Source organism: Eucalyptus grandis, chromosome 3, assembly GCF_016545825.1.
Source record: "Eucalyptus grandis isolate ANBG69807.140 chromosome 3, ASM1654582v1, whole genome shotgun sequence".
Lineage (NCBI taxonomy): Eukaryota > Viridiplantae > Streptophyta > Magnoliopsida > Myrtales > Myrtaceae > Eucalyptus > Eucalyptus grandis.
In genome coordinates, this window is record NC_052614.1 from 41,228,839 (window position 1) to 41,238,714 (window position 9,876).

Sequence of the window (9,876 nt, forward strand, 5' to 3'; positions counted from 1 at the left end):
TTAGCTAGTGATTATACTAAAAATAGGGACTTTAAAAAGTCTGTATGGCGATCCATAAGCCGAAACTATCGAGGCTCTGTTGAATGTCGCAATGAAGAATTAGTTCTAAACATTCATTTCGACATTCTGACATCGAGACGGGTGTTATACCTTCCGTAGTCAGACATGAGTTGAGAATCTTGTTGGGTCAAATGTCAACGCATGAAAATGTTGTAGCGATTTTAATTGTTTTTCTCCGATTCAGAAAGCTCAGAAGATCAGAAACTTTATAGCAGATGGCTATACGCAATGCCATGAAAACGAAATGACCGTGTACAAACTAAGATGATACTATGCCCCTATTCTACGTACTACTCTTCTCCGATTCAGAAAGCTCAGAAGATCAGAAACTTTATAGCAGATGGCTATACGCAATGCCATGAAACCGAAATGACCGTGTACAAACTAATATGATACTATGCCCCTATTCTACGTACTGCTCTTCTCCGATTAAGAAAGCTCAGAAGATCAGAAACTTTATAGCAGATGGCTATACACAATGCCATGAAAACGAAATGACCGTGTACAAACTAAGATGACACTATGCCCCTATTCTACGTACTGCTCTCCACCTTATTTTCTTATCAAGGAAGTGACAACTTGATCTTGTTGAGCTTAACCATGATAGTTGTCATGTCCATTCTTTCCTCAGGCAAGTCCTTTGAACATTCTAGTCCTAACTCTAGGATTGATGAAATTATGCTCTCAAGTTCCGAAAGCATCAGATCTTCATGTTTCGTGCTAATGAGTTTGCCATCCATGATGTCAAGCACTCTGTTTGGAATCGCTGCACCTACCCAGAACCTCAAGCTCATATCCGCATTGAACATTTCATTGGTTGGCTTCTTTCTGGTCATCACTTCCAACAACAATATGCCGAAGCTATAAACATCTCCTTTTGTCGAGACTTTTCCTTCCAAACCATACTCTACAAGCAACATTTTTTGTGAAAAAATAACATCAGAGATTGATCTTTTTTCTTTTTGGGGCATAAATAATAAGATCAAGAGTCATATGAGTGTTAATATATCTCTATTATATTATACAATTATACTAGCAATCAAAAGCCCAAATTAGCTAAAATTTGGCAAATGTACCTGGAGCAACGTATCCGATTGTGCCGAGAGTTTGGGTTTGTGTTTCAAGCTTGTTCTCAGCCAAAATCTTTGAGATTCCAAAGTCGCAGACTTGTGCAACTAGGTCCTCGTTTAGAAGAACATTGCTAGGCTTCAAATCGCAGTGCACAATGGGTTCCGGTTGGCCATGGTGGAGATAATCGAGTGCCGTAGCGATGTCTACCATTATCTTCACTTGCTGATGGAGACCCAAGTTGTAGTTGTTGGAATAAAGCCACTTCTCCAAGCTCCCATTGGGCATGTATTGCAGCACCAAAGCTCTCAGATCGGCATTCGTGCAGGTGCTAATCACCTTGACTAGATTCCGGTGTCGGATCTTGCGGAAAACCTCGCATTCTACATCGAAACTTTTTAGGGCACCTTCAATGTGGAGATTCAATACTTTGATTGCAACATCCATCCCATTGGCTAGAGTTCCTTTGTATACAGAGCTAAAGCTTCCCACTCTAAGCAAATTGCTTTCGCTAAAGTTGTTAGTAGCCGAGCAAAGCTCCCGATATGATATCATCGGGTGGTCAATTCCAGGTGGGTTCTCCACCAAAACTGAAGCTTTTTTGCTAGTGTTCCCATGCTTTCTAAGCAAGCAAATGACAAAGACTAAAAGCACAACCGATACAATTGGCGCCATAATGTATAGTAAATGGAGCTGCTTGTCTAATTTCTTTCCATTTACTTTGCAACATGGGACTTGAAAAATAGCATTTCCACAAAGTGCTTCATTCCCAATGAATGAGAGAGCTGAGAAATTTCCAAAGGGCCCACTATTAGGAATTGCTCCTGATAGCTTGTTAAAGGACAAGTTCAAATTTTGCAAAAATTTAAGTCCTTCCATGGACTTAGGTATTGCGCCAGATAACTCATTGTGGGAGAGATCAAGGAAGTCCAACCCTTTAAGGTTGCCGATTGATTGCGGTATCAATCCTTGAAATGAGTTCCCTGACAAGTTGAGAGAAGCAAGGCTCTCCATTTCTTCGATGGAACTTGGTATGATGCCAGTAAGTTGATTCCAAGAAAGATCAATGCTGTTCATTGCTCTCATTTTTCCTATTTCAAGTGGTAGTCCTCCATTGAAAGAATTGAGTGATAGATTGAGGAAGATAAGTTCTTGAAGGCTCCACAGACTAACTGGTATAACTGATGTCATGTTATTCGAACTTAGGAGAAATTTTTGAAGACTGCTGAGGTTTTCAATGCAATTCGGGATCGATCCCGATATCCTATTTTGCCAAAGCACCAATTCTCCTAAATTTGGCAAGTAGCATATCTCATTGGGGAGTGGTCCTTCGAGATGGTTGTTATCAAGATATAGCCTTTGCAAGCTTTCTAATCCTCCGATCGACGATGGGATGTTGCCGACTAGATTGTTATAGCTCAATGCTAGAAAAGTCAATCTCTTCAAGAAACCTATTTCCTCGGGAATGCGACCTCTTATTTGAGAATCTCGAGCGAGTAGAGTTCGTAAGGAACTGGAGAAGTTTTTGATAGATTTTGGTATGGAGCCGTGAAGCGGGTTTTCTCCCAGATCCAAGGTTTGGAGAGATTGGCAATTTGATAAGGCAGATAGAAAACTCAGCTCTGAATGATAAGGCTCTCCTGTGAGCTGATTTGACGAAACCGCGAAGCTTCTGAGGTTCTTCAAGTTGCCCAAACTCATGGGTATCGGTCCGCTAAGTTGATTTAAAGCAGCATTGAAAATAATTAGGTTCGTATAATTCGAAATATATTGTGGGATGTTGCCGCCAAGGCTATTTAGTGATAGATGGACTTCTTCCAAATTCGGAAGGCTTAGTTCGCTACTTGAGGGAAGGCTTCCGGAGAGTGAATTGTCCATCAAAGAAAGCTTTCGTAGCGAAGAAATGTTAAAAATCTCTTGAGGCACTTCGCCCGTTAGCAGATTTCCCTCAAGGATCATTAAATTCAAATTGACCAACTTGCCAATCTCACTCGGAATGTCACCTCCTATTTGGCCATCAGGTAAGCTCAAGATGCGCAAGCTCGACATGTTGCCAATGGTTCGAGGAATCGCGCCAATCAAGTTGTTACCACCAAGATAGAGTTTTTGCAACTTTTGCAAGCTGTCTATGTCTCGAGGAATGCTTCCCTGAAAACGATTGCCTGCCAATGACAACGTGAGAAGCTCTTTGCATTGGGTTAGCGTCTCTGGTAGCAGGCCACTGAATTGGTTAAGAGGCAGTGCAAGTATTTGAATGTTACGCCAGCGGTAGCAAAGATCGGAGGGAAGACTTCCAGAGAGATCATTGCGCATCAAAATGACACTCATGAGCGATTTATTGAAAAGTGCTAATGGAATCGAACCTGTGAGAGTGGCGTTGGCCAATGTAATGACCTGCAATGTGGATATATTGCTCAGGAAGCTTGGAATTTGACCCCGTAAGTCATTTGAGCTAAGGTCCAGTTGTTGCAACTTAGGGAAGGCGCTGAATTCTCTTGGTATGCTGCCCGTTAGCCTATTCATCGCAAGCGACATGACTTTGAGGTTTTGGCATCGGGCTAAGTGAGGAGGAATATTTCCTTCAAACTGGTTCACATCAAGTACAAGTTTCTTTAGACGGCGTAAACGACCGATTTCTATTAGAATCGTGCCAGAGAAGTTGTTGTTGCGGAGATCAAGAGAAGCTAGGAAAGAAAGATTGCCTAGGTAGGGAGAGAGTCTTCCTTGGAGATCCATGTGCGAGAGGTCTAAAGCTGTAACTCTCTGCTTGCGATTGTTGCAAACGACACCAATCCATTCACAAAACTTTGCTTCAGTGGTCCAGTTGCCACCTTTGATTGTGTTTGTTGGGTCGATTTCAATCGTTGATCTAAAGTGGAGGAGAGCCACTTGATCAGTGAAGTTGCTGGAACAGGAGATGGGCTGAAACATCAAAAGGGAAGCCAACATAACATCAAGAAATGCAATAAAGATGAACTTCTCCATAATAAATAGAGTATCTTTTGATTGCATCAATAGACAGTTCGCTAATATGGACCTGCTCTTAGTATTTAATATCAAAGCAAACCAAATGATTGTCTCAATTTTTAAAAATGAAAACAATGGAAAGAAAGACTAACTATCAAATAATGCCCCTCGATCATGTCTAATTCGGTAAATGGCTTGTTCTTTACGTCTACATGTTCACACTTACTTTCAACTCTGTGAGAGTACAAGTGGACCTTTTGACTAATGCTCCAAGGAATAAATGTGAAAGGTTTTGTGATAACTGTCATGACCTCCCCGCTTGAGTGATGTTAAATATCTCATCGGAAGTTGATTGACTGGAAGTATCTATTACTGGAATAGATAATAATACTAGTAGTCTGTCAACTTTTATTCATGCGTTATGTCATATTGAACTTTCAATCGATTCAATTAAATCACTTTTGATTTATGTGAAATGTCATCCGGTAACTTTCAATTGGTCTAATTAGATCCCCTACTATATTTAATGTGTTTATTGTCATCCTTTCATTAATTAATTTATATGAAATGCATCGTGGACACCAATTTGATAAAACTGATGTTGATGGAGCAAATTACGTGGGTTTGGGGCGTGTCATGTTGACTATAAATTGCAAAACTATAATACCCGTTCCTTAAATATGTGCACTATTCATTCTGACGACATTTTCTTTCCTCAAAAAACATTATCATCCAGTGGACTCTCCTCAACAGCGATGAAAAGGACAAGGTAATGGCTTCAAGGACCCCCGCGGGTCGCAGCTCGTCTGTTTAATTTACAGTGAGGGTGGGCTCCATGGAAGTGTACTTTATTTTTATTTTTACGTGTCGATGCCCAAATGCCTCGCACCCCCAATTCTCTCTGTATTTTTATCTTTTCCTAGAGGGGGAGTACCCTCTTACAATTTTACATCCCGATGATCTGAAATCCGGATTGAACCAAGATAAAGCTATTTAAGGACATTTTTAGGTCTAACCTATACAAAATGCACAGAAAACTTAGCTCTTTTCTTTAGGCATACTGAAAAATCCTCCCCCATTCTCAATTTGACATGACTTCGATTGAAAGCTTGAACAAGAGTAAGACCACCTTAATTATATAAAGAAAAGGGTTTTGTCCTGGTTTGTAAGCTGTTCTAAAATACTAGTAGAATTCCCGTGCATGTGCTGCACGGGTTTCAACTTCTTCTTCTTCTTTTTTAATGAAAAATTGCTTGAAAGTATTAAATCGAAACCCAGTGTTGATTTTGGTCCTCTCACTTTGAACTAATAATTTATGGTAACTTCGAATTTGATGTCTCAAGTGTAACATTCCAATGCATGACACTGATGAGTTATGAAGGCTTGCGTCATTTATATGAGATCCAAGAGGCTTAGCCGGGAGGCAACGTCAATTTTCTTTTTCTCCTCAAACTTGACATTTCAATGCCCAATAATCAAGACCTATTTTTCTTTTGACCTAGCTGGGTTAGCATTCTCGAATTTAATAGGTTGTTATAGCGGATTAACCCTTTCTTTAAGTATAATGCAGTTCTTTGGCATGCAATTGCTTTTAAAAATATGCCATAGTCATGTGTCAAGGGAAATTGTACCAAAAGTCTCATCTAATATATGAAGTGGAATCGAGGAGTAAACCTTTCAATTGCTGCAATAAGTCCTATGAAAATGGAAAAGTATAATGGAGTATTAAACCATTCCGTGGTTGTAAATTACACCGTGTAATCAAGTCATAAAGTCCTAAGCCTATACTAACAAGTGAAATAAAAGGTTGCCGCATAGGCTTTGAGTGCTATTTGGGCTAGTTTCAACATTTCTCCATGGAAAAGACTTGATTTTACTTTTTGCAAAGTTGGTCACTTGATTGCGCTCGTCAAATAATTAGGACTCAAATGCATTCTATGCAAAAATCTAAGATTTCTAATGCACTTTTTTTGTTATGTTGGTACAGAGGGATTTCTTGTAGGTGGCGATTTATTTTTTAAGTACGGCACTTGAAATACCTTAAGATTTCTGTACATATTGGCTCGAAAAAGGTGAGGGGATGATTTTACCAAATAAGTTAATTTTTAACTTGAATATAGGTCATTACGGTTGAATTATAAATAAGCAAAGCAAATTTGCTTGAAAAGTGAAGACCCACATGGGACTCCTAAAACAGATTTCGAGGCTTATTTGTCTTTCAACTGAATCTTTCACGGAAATTACACGAGTCTATCTTTTCTTTTAAATATTGTAAAAGTAAGATTTGGTTAAAAAGAAAGCCATTAACCATATGTTCTTTCTTTTGGAGTTTCTTTCTCGAGTAATTTTTTTTTTTTTTGCCACATGGAGTACTAAAGAAGAAAGTCATTGACAGTGGTTGAACCTCAATCATCTAGACCAATTCATGTGAAATATTCAATCTTACAATTTATTGCTTAATACATTAACATTTTAGATTTCATTAAATATCTTCATCTATCGAAAACCTTTATGTTATGGTACATAGGGATTTTGTTGGACAAACTAGTAACATTTATTGTCTGGCATGTGATGGGAAATGTCCATGCAAAATGGACAAGAGTTTTGAAAAGAAAGGTACTAATTGCCCCACTAATGACTTTAATTGGGAGCCGAGCTCATTCTTTTAGAAATGATGCCTTCTTCGCTACATGTGACACGGGCAAGTAACGTGCATCGTGGGAAGTAATTGAAATGATAGTTCAAACACTAAAAGAAAAAAGAAAAAAAAGTCATGTACGAATGTATCGTGTGTGAAATCATTGAATGGAAATTACAAATAGTCAAAAAGTTAACTATTTTAGAAATTGATCAACTACCAAATGAGCGGTGACAAATATGAGTCATGGACAATGTATGTTCATAGCAACCCATGGACAATGTATGTTCATTAAACAAGTCATCGCAATCACACATATGTACACACTTATAAGCGGCTGTTTTTCATCATGATCAACATTTCAAGTGACATGAAGCAAGTAAAGTGCAGTGGGAAGTAATTGAAACGACCGTTCAAACAATTGAAGAAATTTTTTTAAAAATGTCCTATACAGGTTTATTGCGTGTGAAATTGTTGAATTCAAATTACAAGTAGTCAAAAAGTTAATTGTTTAAAAATCAAACAACTAGATAAGTGGTGACAAATATGATTTGTGTAGTCAAAAAGTTACATAGCTACCCATAGGCTATGTAAGTTGGTCAAACAAGTCATCGCAATCAATAATTGTGTAATTTCACGTGTACATACACACTTATTAGTGGTTGTTTTTTCATCGTGATCAACATTCCAATCAGATGAGCAAGTGGCCAACACCTTCCAGCACTTGATATCAGCACAGTCCATTATTCATAATCAAGACGTTCTCATTATCACAAGTGTTGGTGCTGTCCATGGTAAAACCATATGAAATGACTTGCGATATGATCCTTCAAAGTATGTCAACCTCCAAAGACTTCTAGTCGAGGAAAGATTGACCATGCGAGGTCAAAGTCTTCTGAAATACTTATCATATTAGACTTGTTCTCCTCTTGTCAATATCGTAATCAGTGATGAAAGATTGACTATGGTATCCTCAAGTCTATCATATGACACTTGTTCTCCTCTTGTCAATATATTCATTAGTTTTCATTGAGCTCACACAGGTCATCGGTAGCACCACAGTCCTCCACCTCATCTGATTTCGGCAACGGCTCTTGACAACAATATGCTACTCCAGATAACGATCTAGCGTAACTATCAATCTACTCGAACTCGTAGTTGCTGAGTTTGATTCGGATTAGTATATATTATTTCATGGAATTATGGAATTTCACGTGCACTCTAGCAAAGTAAGCTTAATTCACGGAAGAAAAGGATACGTAAATTACACGAGTCTACCTTTCAAATTCTTCTTCCGTGATTGAGGGAAGTTGGAGAATACTTCAATCACGTCCCACGCATATCTTCACTTTTAAAACAGGGACAATATGAAGTGTCTCATGGGAAGTTGACTGATTGGAGGTTTCTATGGCTAGAAGAGATAATGATATCAATAGTCTATCAACTTTTATCCATGCATCATGTTATATTGGAACTTCCAATTGATTCAATTAAATTACTTTTGATAAATGTGAAATATCAACCCCAACTTTCAGTTGGTGTAATTAGATCCATAATGTATTTCATATGTTTATTGTCATCATTTCATTAATTAATTTAAATGAAATATGTCATGGATAACAATTTTATAAAGCTGATGTTTGATGGAGAAAAATATGTGGACTTTGTGCGTGTCATGGTGACTTTAAATTGTAAAACTATAATATCAGCTCCTTTAGTATGAGCGCTATTCACTCCGACAACATTTTCTTTCTCAACACGCATTATCATCCGGTGGATAATGGCTTTGAAATCTCTACTATTAAAATGGAAAACTTCATTATTCTCTTTTGAAGCATAGTGAAAAATCCTCCCTCACTCTCCATTTGACGTGATTTCGATTGAAAGCTTGAAGAAGAATAAGTGCACCATTAATTTATATAAAGTAACGGTTTTGTCCTGGTTTAATAGCTTTTCTTTAACACTAGTAAAATTCCCGTTGGCTGCACGGGTTCTAGCTTTTTATCTTATTGAAAAATTGCCTTAAAGTACTAATTTGAAACCTAGTGTTGATTTTGGTCCTCTCACTTTGAACTAATAATTTGTGGAACTATTATTCATCTAATGCTTTTCAATACTTTAACGTCTTGATTTTTCCTTTAATAAATTTCTATTGAACTTGTCTCAGTACTATAATACAATAATTTGTAGTTTGACCTTGGATTATGCAGCTTTTTCATATATCAATAGGACACGTTTGTGCATGTTTGTTCATGTTTGATCGGAACGGGGGCAGCGAGGTGGTAACAGCAACAACGGCACGATGGGCTTCGTCGGATAAACAGTGAGCATCCAGGATGAGTTGGTAACTTATATCAAGAAGTGAAATTAAGGGTTGCCGCATAGGCTTCGAGTGCTATTTGGGCAAGTTTTGGCATTCTCCATGGAAAAGACTTTATTTTACTTTTTGCAAAGGTGGATGACTTGATTGCGCTCATCAAATAATTAGGACTCAAATGCATTCCGTGCAATGATTTAAGATTTTTGGTGCACTATTGTTGTTATGCTAGTGTAGAGGGATTTCTTCTAGGTGATGATTTGTTTTTAAAGCACTGCACTTGAAATTCCTTAAGATTTATGTACGGATTGGCTTGGAAAAGAGGAGGGGGGGATGATTTTACCAAATAAGTTAATTTTTAACTTGAATTTAGGTCATTGCGGTTGAATTATAAATAAGTAAAGGGAATTTGCTCGAAAAATGAAGACATACGTGGGACTCCGAAAACAGATTTTGAGGCTTATGTTGTCATTTAGCTGAATCTTTCTAGGAAATCACCCGAGTCTACCTTTCAAGTTCTTCTTTTCATTTAAATATTATAAGAGTAAGAATTTGGCAAGAAGAAAATCACAAACTGGGGACCAATAAAGAAGAAAGCCATCAACCATCTTTTAAGTTTTTTTTCTTTTTGCCACACAGACTGATAAAGAATAAAGTTATTGCCATGGTTGAACCTCAATCATCCTAACCAATTCATACAAAAATGCATTAATACTTGAGATTTCACTAAATATCTTCAACTATCTAAAACCTTTATGTGATGGTACATGGGGATTTTGTTGGACATACTAGTAATATTTCTTGTTTGGCATGTGATGGGATTTGT

The 9,876-nt window shown here is 37.7% G+C and overlaps 1 protein-coding gene across 1 annotated transcript; it reads right to left on the reverse strand.

The window, feature by feature from the left end:
- Positions 1-623: 623 nt before the first annotated feature.
- LOC104439602 (probable LRR receptor-like serine/threonine-protein kinase At3g47570) lies at positions 624-4,113 on the reverse strand. The gene is made up of 2 exons (XM_010052646.2): positions 1,137-4,113; positions 624-967 (listed from the first exon to the last, which is right to left on the reverse strand). The coding sequence occupies exons 1-2, from the start codon at positions 4,111-4,113 to the stop codon at positions 624-626; spliced, it is 3,321 nt and encodes a 1,106-aa protein (XP_010050948.2).
- Positions 4,114-9,876: the final 5,763 nt, after the last annotated feature.

Excerpts from the sequence above, each read along its gene's own strand:
- LOC104439602 (XM_010052646.2), bottom strand. The coding sequence starts at position 4,113 with ATGGAGAAGTTCATCTTTATTGCATTTCTTGATGTTATGTTGGCTTCC. Across the intron at positions 968-1,136 it reads AATCGGATACGTTGCTCCAG|AGTATGGTTTGGAAGGAAAA; the intron begins GTACATTTGCCA and ends TGTTGCTTGTAG.